At 52.3% G+C, this 17,951-nt stretch overlaps 1 protein-coding gene across 1 annotated transcript in view; it reads left to right on the top strand.

Annotated features, from left to right (window-relative positions):
• The window catches only part of DNMT3L (DNA methyltransferase 3 like), a 92,611-nt gene that overhangs the window by 49,621 nt on the left and 25,039 nt on the right, over window positions 1-17,951 (top strand). The window contains exons 7-10 of the mRNA XM_075584574.1: window positions 41-212; window positions 975-1,059; window positions 3,515-3,605; window positions 11,963-12,038. Of these exons, the coding sequence (XP_075440689.1) occupies window positions 41-212; window positions 975-1,059; window positions 3,515-3,570 (313 nt within the window). The 3' untranslated portion in view covers window positions 3,571-3,605; window positions 11,963-12,038. The remainder of the gene's footprint in view (window positions 1-40; window positions 213-974; window positions 1,060-3,514; window positions 3,606-11,962; window positions 12,039-17,951) is intronic.

Here is a 17,951-nt window from a genome sequence, read left to right as displayed (position 1 = left end):
CCCTCTCCTGACTCTCCCTGTCTTCTGGCTCCTCCCCCAGGTGTTACTGCCTGCAGTGCCTGGACGCTCTGCTCTCCCCTGGCTCCGCCCTTCGCGTGCTGGCTCTGGATTGGTGGATCTGCTTCCTGTGTCTCCCCGAGGAGCGGCACGGAGTCCTACAGCGCAGAGAGGGGTGGAGGGGCCACATCAAGAGACTGTATGACAGGGAGGCGGTGAGAGAGAGGGGGAGGTGACGAGACAGGAGGGAGAGGGAAGGGGTGGGAGAGGGGAGGGGGTGGGAGAGGGGAGGGAGAGGAAGGGGTGGGAGAGGGGAGGGAGAGGGAAGGGGTGGGAGAGGGGAGGGAGAGGGAAGGGGTGGGAGAGGGAATGGGTGGGAGAGGGGAGGGAAGGGGAGGGAAGGGGAGGGAGAGGGAAGGGGTGGGAGAGGGAAGGGGTGGGAGAGGGAGAGGGAGAGGGAAGGGGTGGGAGAGGGGAGAGGGAAGGGGTGGGAGAGGGGAGAGGGAAGGGGTGGGAGAGGGAAGGGGTGGGAGATGGGGGGGGTGGGAGAGGGGAGAGGAAGGGGGGGGAGAGGGAAGGGGGGGGGGGGAGGGAGAGGGGAGGGAGAGGGAAGGGGTGGGAGAAGAGAGGGGAGGGGAGGGAGAGGGGAGGGAGAGGGAAGGGGTGGGAGATGGGAGGAAAGGGGATGAGGAGAGAGGGGAGACGGGAGGAAGGTGAGAGAGGGAGGACGGGGGGAAAGAGGGTGAGGGGACAGGAGGCGAGGGTGAGAGGGAGGACGGCACGGGGCCTGAGAGGGGACGGGGGATGAGGGGGGGACGGGGGATGAGGGGGGGACGGGGGATGAGGGGGGGAAGAAGGTGAGGGGACGGGGGGGAAGAAGGTGAGGGGATGGGGGAAAGAGGGTGAGCGAGAGGATGGGGGAGATAGTGAGAGAGGGTGGAGCACACTATTAGAACCTGACCTCTGACCTCTCACAGGGTCACTTTGGGCTACAGCGTCCAGTATCACCATGGAAACGGCTCCCGATCCTTGTCCTGAGTCTGTACACGGACATCACACCCGGTGAGTCATATGTACCCCAGATACCCCCACACTTCCGACTAATACCCCCTACTACCAACCGATACCCCCCAACTACCGACCGATACCCCCACACTTCCAGGTGATACACCCTACTACGACCGATACCCCCTACTACCGACCGATACCCCCTACTACCGACCGATACCCCCCCACTACCGACCGATACCCCCTACTACCGACCGATACCCCCCCACTACCGACCGATATCCCCCCTACTACCGACCGATACCCCCCTACTACCGACCAATACCCCCTACTACCGACCGATACCCCCCCACTACCGACCGATACCCCCCTACTACCGACCGATACCCCCCACTACCGACCGATACCCCCCCACTACCGACCGATACCCCCCACTACCGACCGATACCCCCCTACTACCGACCGATACCCCCTACTACCGACCCATACCCCCCCCACTACCGACCGATACCCCCCTACTACCGACCGATACCCCCCAACTACCGACCGATACCCCCCTACTACCGACCGATACCCCCTACTACCGATCGATACCCCCTACTACCGACCGATACCCCCCCAACTACCGACCGATACCCCCTACTACCGACCGATACCCCCCTAACTAACGACTGATACCCCCTACTACCGACCGATACCCCCCTACTACCGACCGATACCCCCCTACTACCGACCGATACCCCCTACTACCGACCGATACCCCCCTACTACCGACCGATACCCCCTACTACCGACCGATACCCCCCTACTACCGACCGATACCCCCCTACTACCGACCGATACCCCCTACTACCGACCGATACCCCCCCCAACTACCGACCGATACCCCCCAACTACGACCGATACCCCCCCAACTACCGACCGATACCCCCCCAACTACCGACCGATACCCCACCCAGCTACCGACCGATACCCCCCCCTACTACCGACCGATACCCCCCTACTACCGACCGATACCCCTACTACCGACCGATACCCCCCTACTACCGACCGATAGCCCCCTACTACCGACCGATACTACCCCCCTACTACCGACCGATACTACACCCCTACTACCGACCGATACTACACCCCTACTACCGACCGATACTACCGACCGATACTACCCCCCTACTACCGACCGATACCCCCCCTACTACCGACCGATACCCCCCAACTACCGACCGATACCCCCCCAACTACCGACCGATACCCCCAACCCCCTCAACTACCGACCGATACCCCCCCACTACCGACCGATACCCCCCCAACTACCGACCGATATCCCCCCCACTACCGACCGATACCCCCCTACTACCGACCGATACCCCCCCACTACCGACCGACACCCCCCTACTACCGATCGATACCCCCCTACTACCGACCGATACCCCCCTACTACCGACCGATACTACCCCCCTACTACCGACCGATACTACCCCCCTACTGCTTACTGATATTCTACTACTGACTGATACCCTATTACCATTGACATATAACTGCTGACAGACGCCCCCTCTAGTGACAGACGCCCCCTCTAGTGACAGACGCCCCCTCTAGTGACAGATGCCCCCTCTAGTGACAGACGCCCCCTCTAGTGACAGACGCCCCCTCTAGTGACAGACGCCCCCTCTAGTGACAGACGCCCCCTCTAGTGACAGACGCCCCCTCTAGTGACAGATACCCCCTACTCCTTTACATAGTAGATGAGGTTGAAAAAAGACTTCCGTCCATCAAGTTCAACCTATGCTAAATTTAGACAACAGATACTTTATCCTATATCTATACTTACTTATTGATCCAGAGGAAGGCAAACAAAAAACCCCATTAAGGGGAAAAATTTATTCCTTCCTGACTCCAAGAATTGGCAATCGGATTAATCCCTGATCAGCGTCCTTCCCATGTATACTTATTTGGTATATCCCTGTATACCTTTCCCATCTAAAAAGATGTGCAACCTTTTATTTAACAAATCTATTGTATCTGCCATCACAGTCTCCATGGGTAATGAATCCCACATTTTAACTGCCCTTACTGTAAAGAACCCTTTCCTTTGTTGCTGGTGAAATTTCCTTCCTCCAACCTTAAGGGATGCCCCGAGTCCTTTGTACTGCCCGTGGGATGAATAGTTCTTTTGAAAGCTCCTTGTATTGTCCCTGAATATATCTGTATATAGTTATCATATCCCCTCTTAGACGCCTCTTTTCTAATGTAAATAAATCTAATTTAGCTAGCCTCTCCTCATAAGTTAGATTGTCCACCCCCTTTATTAATTTGCTGGCTCTTCTCTGCACTCTCTCTAGTTCCATAATGTCTTTTCTTAGGATTGATGCCCAAAATTGTACTCCATATTCATATTAAACACTTATACTTTTCCAACCTCTTCCTGCCCCTTATCACCCGCAATCATCACCCCACACCGCCCTGCTGGCACTGACTTCTGCCCCTCCCCCTGTGTTTGCCCCCGCAGAACTGGAGCAGCTGGGGTTTCTGGGGAGGAGTGCGGCGGGCGCACAGTCTTCATGAGAGAGGAGGAGGTGGAGGAGGTCAGCCGCAGAGAGGTCAGACAACTGCCCCAGGCAGGGGGGGGGGAGAGGGGTATCTATAGAGGTGTCAAATGGGGAGGTCCTTATACCAGGGGGGCTGTCCTTATACCAGGGGGGGCTGTCCTTATACCAGGGGGCTGTCCTTATACCAGGGGGCTGTCCTTATACCAGGGGGCTGTCCTTATACCAGGGGGGCTGTCCTTATACCAGGGGGGCTGTCCTTATACATGGGGGGCTGTCCTTATACCAGGGGGCTGTCCTTATACCAGGGGCTGTCCTTATACCTGTCCTTATACCAGGGGGCTGTCCTTATACCAGGGGAGTGTCCTTATACCAGGGGAGTGTCCTTATACCACGGGAGTGTCCTTATACCACGGGAGTGTCCTTATACCACGGGAGTGTCCTTATACCACGGGAGTGTCCTTATACCAGGAGTGTCCTTATACCAGGGGGCTGTCCTTATACCAGGGGGGCTGTCCTTATACCAGGGGGCTGTCCTTATACCAGAGGAGTGTCCTTATACCAGAGGAGTGTCCTTATACCAGAGGAGTGTCCTTATACCAGAGGAGTGTCCTTATACTAGAGGAGTGTCCTTATACCAGGAGAGTGTCCTTATACCAGGAGAGTGTCCTTATACCAGGGGGCTGTCCTTATACCAGGGGGCTGTCCTTATACCAGGAGTGTCCTTATACCAGGAGAGTGTCCTTATACCAGGAGAGTGTCCTTATACCAGGGGGCTGTCCTTATACCAGGGGGCTGTCCTTATACCAGGGGGGCTGTCCTTATACCAGGGGGGGCTGTCCTTATACCAGGAGTGTCCTTATACCAGGGGGCTGTCCTTATACCAGTCCTTATACCAGGGGAGTGTCCTTATACCAGGGGAGTGTCCTTATACCAGGGGAGTGTCCTTATACCAGGGGAGTGTCCTTATACCAGGAGAGTGTGAATTGGATAATTTTGATCAGATGAAAACATCTACAGAGTATCTGTCCCCGTCCAGATTATTTTCCTACGTAGGTAATGCGTGCACTGAGAAAAGATCACGCTGACACACGTTCAGTATGATAATGTCTGACTTTATTCCTACAGACCACGTTCATATATAGGGGCTGCAGTGGGGGATTGTATGCAAAAGGAGCTCTTTCAGGTCTAAAGGTTGTGTGTAAATACACATGTCAGTATCTCATTGGTTCTTGTTGGGTCTTTTCCTTGTATGGTCTTGTTGTTGCAGTTTATGGTCCTGTTATTGCAGGTTTTTTGGACACATCAGCATTTGAGGGGAATTCCTCGGTGCCATCTTCCTTACTTGAAGGGAGGGGTAGCTGCGGTAGCCATTTTGAGTAAGGAATCATAGCAAGGTATTACAGATGAAGAAATAGGCATTTTATCCAATCCATCACAGTCCCCCCTAGAAATGTCTATTTCTGAGCCTGTCCCTAGATGTATACTAACTCATCTGTCCAGATGTGCCTGGGAACTCTTTTGTGCTGTACGTTAGACGAGTCATGGCTTGTCCATGACCCCCCTTGCCACAGACTTTGCACATAAGGAAGTCAGATGCTGTCCCTATGGATTTATACTATTGTACTTAACTGGGAGGGACTGTAACGGAGTAAATGGACCATCTTCCAAGAGTGGAGTATTATTATCTGACTGCAGAAAAAGGGTAGGAGTGCTATTGTCAACAGCTTTGGTCATGAACTTTTTAAAACATGGGAGAACACAGCAGACAATAATCACAAACAAAACAAAAATAATAACTATTGCGATACCTATTTGGGCAAGAATCTTTTGCTATCCCGTCTTTCCTTGCTAGACCATTTTGTGGTCGGTATCCCCAATCTGTTCCTGTGTTCCATTCTACTGCTCCCCAGTAATCACATTCCTTTCCCCAGTAGGAATCCGTTACACATATATAAGTGGACCTGAAACCGGAATTGCCGTATAGATTACATTGCCAATGTGTTGAGGGGCAGCTGACAATATTACAATAATCAAAGGAGAAGGTAGCTACATGAGTATTGGATGAATTATACCAAAACGTGACTACTCCTTCATGTTGGGTGATAGCAATCTCTTGTGCCCCCCCTAGACCCAACAAGCAAAGGATATATAGCATCATTTTCCTTCTGAGGTGTCCTCGTTGGGAGCTGGAACCTTCTTGCAATGAGAGGCGTGTATCCAGGTGTTCTTGCCAGCTAGCTTGACTGATGTTGCTGTGGTCAACAGAACTTGGAAAGGACCATCATATCTGGGCTCTAGGGAGTGCTTCCTTACAAATTTCTTCACAAATACCCAGTCTCCAGGCACGAGTTTATGAGTCCCGGTATCTAGATCTGGATCTGGAATAGAAGAAAACACTCGACCATGCATATTGGTTAGTTCTTGCGCTAGGGCAGTTACATATTTGGTCAAAACATCAGACTGCATCTGTAACTGCTGTGGGTAGTAACAACCAAGTTTGGGGGCAGTACCAAACAGTATCTCAAATGGGGATAGAGATGTTCCCCTCGTGGGGTGTATCGAACACTGAACAAAGCAATGGGTAGACTATCTGGCCAGGGCATATTTGTTTCCTGGGCCATTTTCAACATTCTAGTTTTCAGTGTGCCATTCATTCTTTCTACCTTTCCACTACTCTGGGGATGGTATGGGGTGTGGAAAGCAAGGGTGGTCCCTAGCGCGGACCAAATTTCTTTAGCTAGCGTAGCAGTGAAAGCGGGGCCTTGCAAGGTGTTTCTGCGGTGGTTTTTCCACACGTCCTGGGTTACACTTTGCACAAATTGTACATAATTTGCAGAAATTACTAGTCATTGGGGTAATTCCAGGCGCCACATAGTATTTGTCGATCAGTGCATTCATAGGAGTCTTTGAGAGATATGCTGCTCCATGTGCCCATTGTACCACAGCAGGATACAGTGCCCGTGGCAGACAAAGTTTCTTTTTGTACTCGTAATTTCCTTCTTGGGGTGATGCACCTCTTTTCTTCCAGCTTTCCTTTTCTTCCTTTGTTGCAGATTCTTGCAACTTCTTCAGATATTCTCGATTTACTGGGAGGTTCTGCATTAACGGAACCATCCTTGTCGTGTCCACTCGATCTTCCACTTCTCGTATCCCGCTGGCAGCTTGTTTTGCCGCAGCATCCGCCAGATGGTTTCCTCTGGCTTCTTCTGTGTTCAGTTTCCCATGGGCTTTTACCTTTAGGATGGCCACATGGCTTGGAAGGAGTAGGGCGTCCATCAGAGCTTGTATGGCTGAGCTGTGTTTCACTGGTGTTCCTGCTGCTGTCAGAAATCCCCTGGTTTGCCAAATGACACCAAAGTCGTGTGCTACACCAAAGGCATATCTAGTGTCAGTGTAGATATTCGCCGTTTGTCCTTCTGCCAGTTTACACGCTGCAGTGAGGGCTTGTAGTTCGGCTTCTTGTGCAGATGCTGTTGACGGTAGTGTGCTTGCCAGTAGGACCACAGTGTCTGTGGTGACAGCATAACCCGTATAGTAGGTGCCTTGTTGATCAGCATATCGAGAACCATCCACAAACAGGATTAGATCTGGGTTCTGTATCGGCTTTTCACTCACCGTGGGCAGATGAGCAGTTTCTAGCTTCATGAGTTCGAAGCAATCATGGGGTAGGTCGACTCCAGCTGTGCTTTATTCTTGTTCGTGTCCCTGCACATCTCCCCCCTCGGGAAATGGAAGAAGAGTGGAGGGGTTAAGCACTTGGCACCGGAGAAGGGTGACATTGTCTGGAATGAGAAGCGAGCATTGCAACCTGAGGTGTCTGATTGAGAATAGCAGCAATGTCATGTGGTGCCAGGAGAATGAGGTCATGTCCTAGAACAATGTCCGAAGTTCTATCCAGCAGTGCTTGAGCAGCAAAGACAGCACGAAGACAGGACGGTCCACCACGAGCCACAGCATCGAGACGGCTGGAGTAATAACCAATAGGTCGACATCGGCCAGCGTGTGGCTGCATTAACACTCCAGTTGCATGTCCATTTCGTTCTGATACGAAAAGCTTAAAGGGTAAATCATAGTCTGGGAGGCCCAAGGCAGGGGCAGAGGATATTACCTGTTTGAGAACAGTGAAATTCTTGGAAGCCTCTGGGGTCATCTGGAAAAGATTTGTTGTTAAGACATCGTACAATGGTTGCATCATTTACTGCTTGAGGATCTTGAACCATTCTATACTTATCAGGTTCACCCTTCGCGGTGCGTTTCTTCACAGGGAAAAGAGGGGTATTGCTGTTTACGGGGAAGCGGGGCCCCTTGTTTGAGCTGTACAACAATGGGTGGTACCCTTAGGTGCCCGATATTCTCAGGGCCGGTGGACCATAATTTGGACGGGATCCTATCCATGACAGCGGGCGGTATACTGGCGGCTGAGGGTTTGTCCGCTAATGCCAAAAGTATCGGAAGGGAACAAAGGGCAGAGACATCTGACTCCCAGAACGGGGAGGTTACATCAATGGTGCCGTCCTCGGAGAATATTATGGAGGCCTGTAACCTGGACAAAACATCAGTGCCAAACAGATTAAGCGGGCAAGTGGAGGAAACTACAAATCGTGCAAATAGTTCAGGGTAGGGACCTATCTGCAGGGGTCGTGTTAATGGGCTAGAGCGCGGTGTGCCATCTACCCCCACACATGAAACATCAATATCAGACAAATAGGAAGGGTCAGGTATGTCTGCAGCTCTAATTACGCTCCTGGCTGCACCTGTGTCTACCAGGAAGGGGGTGAGGTGACATACATTATTGGGGCGCCTTCTACCTGCTTGGGCGTCTGCCCACATAACCATGGGCAGGGGTCGGGTACTGGGGGGTGTCTGGGGTTAGTATTCCAGGTCATGTTTGCCTTCTGTGCAACGGCCTGTGACTCACTATCTGAGTCAAAACTACCAGGCGTACTATAGTGGACACTGCTGCTGGGTCTGTGTGCTATTGTTGTGTCAGGGTAGACTTGAATCCCTAACGCTGGGGTAGTGATTGTTTGGGGTGAAAGGACTGGCATCAGGGGCATTAGGGGCGCAGTCGGGGTGTAATAGGAACCGTCTGCCTGCATCACAGGATATAGTTGTGCTGCATAAACAGTCAAAATTGGTTTGTCATCTGTGGGCGGGGTAGTGGGTTGTATAGGTGGGGGTGCTGCTGGAGCTGGGAGCGAAGGTAACAAAGGAGTGAGTATAGATAAATCAGTCACACCACAATTAAAACAACCTTCCCTCCCTTTTCTATCTCGTGCTTGGTCCATTTTTCTTTGGACAGCCTTGGTAACATTAAACCAGGCTTCTGCTATCTTCAGCAGGTTGTTATCATTCAAAATTCCTCTCTTTTCTTTCAATATCTTTCGACACATTTCTGGTTGTAACCTGCCTTCTGCTGCAGTAATACCACATACTTTAAACAGCCTACTGGCTTTGTTTTTTTACTTGTTATTATATTAACTTCTGTCCTGGCAATGATAAAATAAATGCAGCAGGGACCCTTCTGTCCCTCAACAGAATTATTTTGACTCGTACTAACGTAAGGTATGTTTCCCTGTGGGATTCAAAAACACACAAGACGGTGCTCACTGAGCTTCTCACTCCCACAGAAAAAGACCCCTCTTTCTAGTTGCTATTAGAACAGAAAGAAAAAGAATATTTTCTGGTTTTAAAAGATCCATTCGTGTGGCCAGTACGAACAAACCTTTCAAAAAAATAAATAAATAAATCTTTACCAGTTACCGGGAAAGCTGCTCCCATTCCTCTTCGTTCTGTTCTCTCTCTTTCCGCCACTAGGTGGCAGGCTAAGACTCCTTTCCCTGTCTTACTTGCCTGTGCTCAAATGTTAAAACTGCACTTTTTTTTTTTTTTTTTTTTTCTCTACACTGCAATTACTAGCAAAAATGCCCTGCTTTTTTTTTTCTTCTTTCCCTTCACTTATTGTATAACACTTTCTTTCCCTTCCAAATAATATACACAGTATCTAATTGTATCCCAATTTCTGCGTATAAACCTTTCATAAAAATAACCCTCAATACTTACTGCCTCAACTATTGGCAAATCCACTTGCTATTTCTTTCCTATTCACTTTCTTTTCTACTGCAAAGCGTTCCTTAACGCGGAAAAAACAGGAGTTCGGGCAGTTTAACGTCTAGGGGTTATCGCCCAAGCACCTATGGGCTATCTCTTCTACTCTCAACAATCCCCACCCGTCCTCATGAATTCTCAACACTAATACACAAACACATTTTGGACACAACATACAACTTGATTACGAGAGAGGGAAAGGTTGTTCAGGGATCAATCGACAGGATTCCGCGCAGTTACCAACCGTAACGCGCCTTTAACACCCCTCCCTCTGCAACGCGCCAACCACGCAGTCACTCCAGGGATCATGTGTTCCTCTCTGAACCGACTATACCTTACTCCCCCTTTACCCCTCCTTCCACCAAGTTTACAACGTACATTGACAAGACTCCTAGTCAGCCAGCAAAAATCCCACTCCACTCCGGGCTCCCACTTGCGGCACTGACTAACACATATAACATATAAACATATACCGAGTGACAGATAGTCTAGGTAACAGGTTTGAGTTTAAAACGGGCTCTGGGCAAGATATCTACCTGTCTTTAGGTGACCTTCGGAGAGCCGTATGAGACACAGAAATAGACCAACAGCGGAGACAGTGCGTATCGGTAGATAATAAATGTTATCTTACCGTACTCCAGAGGTGATCAGTCTCCTGCCGCGTCCGCACTTGGTCCACCCCGGTCCCTCTGCGCACGGCTGTCTGTTGGTTCACAACCCAGGGCCCCACGTTGGGCACCAGCTGAATTGGATAATTTTGATCAGATGAAAACATCTACAGAGTATCTGTCCCCGTCCAGATTATTTTCCTACGTAGGTAATGCGTGCACTGAGAAAAGATCACGCTGACACACGTTCAGTATGATAATGTCTGACTTTATTCCTACAGACCACGTTCATATATAGGGGCTGCAGTGGGGGATTGTATGCAAAAGGAGCTCTTTCAGGTCTAAAGGTTGTGTGTAAATACACATGTCAGTATCTCATTGGTTCTTGTTGGGTCTTTTCCTTGTATGGTCTTGTTGTTGCAGTTTATGGTCCTGTTATTGCAGGTTTTTTGGACACATCAACATTTGAGGGGAATTCCTCGGTGCCATCTTCCTTACTTGAAGGGAGGGGTAGCTGCGGTAGCCATTTTGAGTAAGGAATCATAGCAAAGTATTACAGATGAAGAAATAGGCATTTTATCCAATCCATCACAAGTGTCCTTATACCAGAGGAGTGTCCTTATACCAGGGGAGTGTCCTTATACCAGGGGAGTGTCCTTATACCAGGAGAGTGTCCTTATACCAGGAGAGTGTCCTTATACCAGGAGAGTGTCCTTATACCAGGAGAGTGTCCTTATACCAGAGGAGTGTCCTTATACCAGAGGAGTGTCCTTATACCAGGAGTGTCCTTATACCAGGAGAGTGTCCTTATACCAGGAGAGTGTCCTTATACCAGGGGGCTGTCCTTATACCAGGGGGGCTGTCCTTATACCAGGAGTGTCTTTATACCAGGGGGCTGTCCTTATACCAGTCCTTATACCAGGGGAGTGTCCTTATACCAGGGGAGTGTCCTTATACCAGGGGAGTGTCCTTATACCAGGAGAGTGTCCTTATACCAGGAGAGTGTCCTTATACCAGGAGAGTGTCCTTATACCAGAGGAGTGTCCTTATACCAGAGGAGTGTCCTTATACCAGGAGTGTCCTTATACCAGGAGAGTGTCCTTATACCAGGAGAGTGTCCTTATACCAGGGGGCTGTCCTTATACCAGGGGGGCTGTCCTTATACCAGGAGTGTCTTTATACCAGGGGGCTGTCCTTATACCAGTCCTTATACCAGGGGAGTGTCCTTATACCAGGGGAGTGTCCTTATACCAGGGGAGTGTCCTTATACCAGGGGAGTGTCCTTATACCAGGGGAGTGTCCTTATACCAGGGGAGTGTCCTTATACCAGGGGGCTGTCCTTATACCAGGAGAGTGTCCTTATACCAGGGGGCTGTCCTTATACCAGGGGGCTGTCCTTATACCAGGGGGCTGTCCTTATACCAGGGGGCTGTCCTTATACCAGGGGGCTGTCCTTATACCAGGGGGCTGTCCTTATACCAGGGGGCTGTCCTTATACCAGGGGAGTGTCCTTATACCAGGGGAGTGTCCTTATACCAGGGGAGTGTCCTTATACCAGGAGTGTCCTTATACCAGGGGGGCTGTCCTTATACCAGGGGGGCTGTCCTTATACCAGGGGGGCTGTCCTTATACCAGGGGGGCTGTCCTTATACAAGGAGTGTCCTTATACCAGGGTCCCCCCTCTCTCTGCAGTTGGCTCAGATCGGTCAGTTTGACTTTGTATTTGGTGCAATACCTGAGACTGGACGAGGAGCGGCGCGGTGCCCAGGTGAGAACACACGCGTGTGATTGGCGGTACTAACAATACACGTATGTGTGTGTGGGGGAAAGGCTACAAATGCACACGCGTGTGAAAGGAGAACCTAATTGCACACACGAGGGGAGGAGCGAACTGCACACGCGTGTGAAAGGAGCGAACTGCACATGCGTGTGAAAGTAGCGAACTACACACGCGTGTGAAAGGAGGAGCGAACTGCACACGCGTGTGAAAGGAGGAGCGATCTGCACACGCGTGTGAAAGGAGGAGCGAACTGCACACGCGTGTGAAAGGAGGAGCGAACTGCACACGCGTGTGAAAAGAGGAGCGTACTGCACACGCGTGTGAAAGGAGGAGCGAACTGCACACACATGGGAGGGATGGGGCTAACTATGTAAACCCGCATGTGAGGGGAGGAGCTAGTTATACACATGTACCCCTTTCTCCCCCCCAATCTCACATCGGGCCTCTCTCTGGGAAACTCACTCCGGTTACACGGCTTGGTGTGCTGCAAACCTGCTGGTAACAGGGGGCCGGGGTCTCCCGCATGGTGTTGTAGGGGAATAACAGGACAGGCTTCTGGGGTCTTGCCTGAATATTCCTCACAGGTGCAGCGCCTCCATCTCGTGCAGCCCCCAGGTGTACGGGGAGAAGTCTCTGCAGGAGAATCTCTTCCCCCTCCTCCCAATAGACTCCAATCTCAGGCAGGAGGTATAATAACCCCCAGGGTGCTTTATTCTGTCTCTGTATCCAGCAGCAGCGAGGTATCAGCTTATAGGGCGTCCCCCCCTCAGGGAGCTTTATTCTGTCTGTGTATCCTGCAGCAGCGAGGTATCAGCTTATAGGGCGTCCCCCCCTCAGGGAGCTTTATTCTGTCTCTGTATCCAGCAGCAGCAGCGAGGTATCAGCTTATAGGGCGTCCCCCCCTCAGGGAGCTTTATTCTGTCTCTGTATCCAGCAGCAGCAGCGAGGTATCAGCTTATAGGGCGTCCCCCCCTCAGGGAGCTTTATTCTGTCTCTGTATCCTGCAGCAGCGAGGTATCAGCTTATAGGGCGTCCCCCCCTCAGGGAGCTTTATTCTGTCTCTGTATCCAGCAGCAGCGAGGTATCAGCTTATAGGGCGTCCCCCCCTCAGGGAGCTTTATTCTGTCTCTGTATCCAGCAGCAGCAGCGAGGTATCAGCTTATAGGGCGTCCCCCCCTCAGGGAGCTTTATTCTGTCTCTGTATCCAGCAGCAGCGAGGTATCAGCTTATAGGGCGTCCCCCCCTCAGGGAGCTTTATTCTGTCTCTGTATCCAGCAGCAGCGAGGTATCAGCTTATAGGGCGTCCCCCCCTCAGGGAGCTTTATTCTGTCTCTGTATCCAGCAGCAGCAGCGAGGTATCAGCTTATAGGGCGTCCCCCCCTCAGGGAGCTTTATTCTGTCTCTGTATCCAGCAGCAGCGAGGTATCAGCTTATAGGGCGTCCCCCCCTCAGGGAGCTTTATTCTGTCTCTGTATCCAGCAGCAGCGAGGTATCAGCTTATAGGGCGTCCCCCCCTCAGGGAGCTTTATTCTGTCTCTGTATCCAGCAGCAGCGAGGTATCAGCTTATAGGGCGTCCCCCCCTCAGGGAGCTTTATTCTGTCTCTGTATCCAGCAGCAGCAGCGAGGTATCAGCTTATAGGGCGTCCCCCCCTCAGGGAGCTTTATTCTGTCTCTGTATCCAGCAGCAGCAGCGAGGTATCAGCTTATAGGGCGTCCCCCCCTCAGGGAGCTTTATTCTGTCTCTGTATCCAGCAGCAGCGAGGTATCAGCTTATAGGGCGTCCCCCCCTCAGGGAGCTTTATTCTGTCTCTGTATCCAGCAGCAGCGAGGTATCAGCTTATAGGGCGTCCCCCCCTCAGGGAGCTTTATTCTGTCTCTGTATCCAGCAGCAGCGAGGTATCAGCTTATAGGGCGTCCCCCCCTCAGGGAGCTTTATTCTGTCTCTGTATCCAGCAGCAGCGAGGTATCAGCTTATAGGGCGTCCCCCCCTCAGGGAGCTTTATTCTGTCTCTGTATCCAGCAGCAGCGAGGTATCAGCTTATAGGGCGTCCCCCCCTCAGGGAGCTTTATTCTGTCTCTGTATCCAGCAGCAGCGAGGTATCAGCTTATAGGGCGTCCCCCCCTCAGGGAGCTTTATTCTGTCTCTGTATCCAGCAGCAGCAGCGAGGTATCAGCTTATAGGGCGTCCCCCCCTCAGGGAGCTTTATTCTGTCTCTGTATCCTGCAGCAGCAGCGAGGTATCAGCTTATAGGGCGTCCCCCCCTCAGGGGGCTTTATTCTGTCTCTGTATCCAGCAGCAGCGAGGTATCAGCTTATAGGGCGTCCCCCCCTCAGGGAGCTTTATTCTGTCTCTGTATCCTGCAGCAGCGAGGTATCAGCTTATAGGGCGTCCCCCCCTCAGGGAGCTTTATTCTGTCTCTGTATCCAGCAGCAGCAGCGAGGTATCAGCTTATAGGGCGTCCCCCCCTCAGGGAGCTTTATTCTGTCTCTGTATCCAGCAGCAGCGAGGTATCAGCTTATAGGGCGTCCCCCCCTCAGGGAGCTTTATTCTGTCTCTGTATCCAGCAGCAGCGAGGTATCAGCTTATAGGGCGTCCCCCCCTCAGGGAGCTTTATTCTGTCTCTGTATCCAGCAGCAGCGAGGTATCAGCTTATAGGGCGTCCCCCCCTCAGGGAGCTTTATTCTGTCTCTGTATCCAGCAGCAGCGAGGTATCAGCTTATAGGGCGTCCCCCCCTCAGGGAGCTTTATTCTGTCTCTGTATCCAGCAGCAGCAGCGAGGTATCAGCTTATAGGGCGTCCCCCCCTCAGGGAGCTTTATTCTGTCTCTGTATCCAGCAGCAGCGAGGTATCAGCTTATAGGGCGTCCCCCCCTCAGGGGGCTTTATTCTGTCTCTGTATCCAGCAGCAGCAGCGAGGTATCAGCTTATAGGGCGTCCCCCCCTCAGGGAGCTTTATTCTGTCTCTGTATCCAGCAGCAGCGAGGTATCAGCTTATAGGGCGTCCCCCCCTCAGGGAGCTTTATTCTGTCTCTGTATCCTGCAGCAGCAGCGAGGTATCAGCTTATAGGGCGTCCCCCCCTCAGGGAGCTTTATTCTGTCTCTGTATCCAGCAGCAGCGAGGTATCAGCTTATAGGGCGCCCCCCCCTCAGGGAGCTTTATTCTGTCTCTGTATCCAGCAGCAGCGAGGTATCAGCTTATAGGGCGTCCCCCCCTCAGGGAGCTTTATTCTGTCTCTGTATCCAGCAGCAGCGAGGTATCAGCTTATAGGGCGTCCCCCCCTCAGGGAGCTTTATTCTGTCTCTGTATCCAGCAGCAGCAGCGAGGTATCAGCTTATAGGGCGTCCCCCCCTCAGGGAGCTTTATTCTGTCTCTGTATCCAGCAGCAGCGAGGTATCAGCTTATAGGGCGTCCCCCCCTCAGGGAGCTTTATTCTGTCTCTGTATCCAGCAGCAGCGAGGTATCAGCTTATAGGGCGTCCCCCCCTCAGGGAGCTTTATTCTGTCTCTGTATCCAGCAGCAGCGGGGTATCAGCTTATAGGGCGTCCCCCCCTCAGGGAGCTTTATTCTGTCTCTGTATCCTGCAGCAGCGAGGTATCAGCTTATAGGGCGTCCCCCCCTCAGGGAGCTTTATTCTGTCTCTGTATCCAGCAGCAGCGAGGTATCAGCTTATAGGGCGTCCCCCCCTCAGGGGGCTTTATTCTGTCTCTGTATCCAGCAGCAGCAGCGAGGTATCAGCTTATAGGGCGTCCCCCCCTCAGGGAGCTTTATTCTGTCTCTGTATCCAGCAGCAGCAGCGAGGTATCAGCTTATAGGGCGTCCCCCCCTCAGGGAGCTTTATTCTGTCTCTGTATCCAGCAGCAGCAGCGAGGTATCAGCTTATAGGGCGTCCCCCCCTCAGGGAGCTTTATTCTGTCTCTGTATCCAGCAGCAGCAGCGAGGTATCAGCTTATAGGGCGTCCCCCCCTCAGGGAGCTTTATTCTGTCTCTGTATCCAGCAGCAGCAGCGAGGTATCAGCTTATAGGGCGTCCCCCCCTCAGGGAGCTTTATTCTGTCTCTGTATCCTGCAGCAGCGAGGTATCAGCTTATAGGGCGTCCCCCCCTCAGGGAGCTTTATTCTGTCTCTGTATCCAGCAGCAGCGAGGTATCAGCTTATAGGGCGTCCCCCCCTCAGGGAGCTTTATTCTGTCTCTGTATCCAGCAGCAGCGAGGTATCAGCTTATAGGGCGTCCCCCCCTCAGGGAGCTTTATTCTGTCTCTGTATCCAGCAGCAGCGAGGTATCAGCTTATAGGGCGTCCCCCCCTCAGGGAGCTTTATTCTGTCTCTGTATCCAGCAGCAGCGAGGTATCAGCTTATAGGGCGTCCCCCCCTCAGGGAGCTTTATTCTGTCTCTGTATCCAGCAGCAGCGGGGTATCAGCTTATAGGGCGTCCCCCCCTCAGGGAGCTTTATTCTGTCTCTGTATCCAGCAGCAGCGAGGTATCAGCTTATAGGGCGTCCCCCCCTCAGGGAGCTTTATTCTGTCTCTGTATCCAGCAGCAGCAGCGAGGTATCAGCTTATAGGGCGTCCCCCCCTCAGGGAGCTTTATTCTGTCTCTGTATCCAGCAGCAGCAGCGAGGTATCAGCTTATAGGGCGTCCCCCCCTCAGGGAGCTTTATTCTGTCTCTGTATCCTGCAGCAGCGAGGTATCAGCTTATAGGGCGTCCCCCCCTCAGGGAGCTTTATTCTGTCTCTGTATCCAGCAGCAGCGAGGTATCAGCTTATAGGGCGTCCCCCCCTCAGGGAGCTTTATTCTGTCTCTGTATCCAGCAGCAGCAGCGAGGTATCAGCTTATAGGGCGTCCCCCCCTCAGGGAGCTTTATTCTGTCTCTGTATCCAGCAGCAGCAGCGAGGTATCAGCTTATAGGGCGTCCCCCCCTCAGGGAGCTTTATTCTGTCTCTGTATCCAGCAGCAGCGAGGTATCAGCTTATAGGGCGTCCCCCCCTCAGGGAGCTTTATTCTGTCTCTGTATCCAGCAGCAGCAGCGAGGTATCAGCTTATAGGGCGTCCCCCCCTCAGGGAGCTTTATTCTGTCTCTGTACCCAGCAGCAGCGAGGTATCAGCTTATAGGGCGTCCCCCCCTCAGGGAGCTTTATTCTGTCTCTGTATCCTGCAGCAGCGAGGTATCAGCTTATAGGGCGTCCCCCCCTCAGGGAGCTTTATTCTGTCTCTGTATCCAGCAGCAGCGAGGTATCAGCTTATAGGGCGTCCCCCCCTCAGGGAGCTTTATTCTGTCTCTGTATCCAGCAGCAGCGAGGTATCAGCTTATAGGGCGTCCCCCCCTCAGGGAGCTTTATTCTGTCTCTGTATCCAGCAGCAGCAGCGAGGTATCAGCTTATAGGGCGTCCCCCCCTCAGGGGGCTTTATTCTGTCTCTGTATCCAGCAGCAGCGAGGTATCAGCTTATAGGGCGTCCCCCCCTCAGGGAGCTTTATTCTGTCTCTGTATCCAGCAGCAGCGAGGTATCAGCTTATAGGGCGTCCCCCCCTCAGGGGGCTTTATTCTGTCCCTGTATCCTGCAGCAGCAGCGGGGTATCAGCTTATAGGGCGTCCCCCCCTCAGGGAGCTTTATTCTGTCTCTGTATCCAGCAGCAGCAGCGAGGTATCAGCTTATAGGGCGTCCCCCCCTCAGGGAGCTTTATTCTGTCTCTGTATCCAGCAGCAGCAGCGAGGTATCAGCTTATAGGGCGTCCCCCCCTCAGGGAGCTTTATTCTGTCTCTGTATCCTGCAGCAGCGAGGTATCAGCTTATAGGGCGTCCCCCCCTCAGGGAGCTTTATTCTGTCTCTGTATCCAGCAGCAGCAGCGAGGTATCAGCTTATAGGGCGTCCCCCCCTCAGGGAGCTTTATTCTGTCTCTGTA

Source organism: Ascaphus truei, unplaced genomic scaffold (genome assembly GCF_040206685.1).
Source record: "Ascaphus truei isolate aAscTru1 unplaced genomic scaffold, aAscTru1.hap1 HAP1_SCAFFOLD_655, whole genome shotgun sequence".
In the NCBI taxonomy this organism is placed as follows: Eukaryota; Metazoa; Chordata; class Amphibia; order Anura; family Ascaphidae; genus Ascaphus; species Ascaphus truei.
Note: the sequence above shows the minus strand (reverse complement) of the source record. Positions and strands in the feature narration are given on the sequence as shown.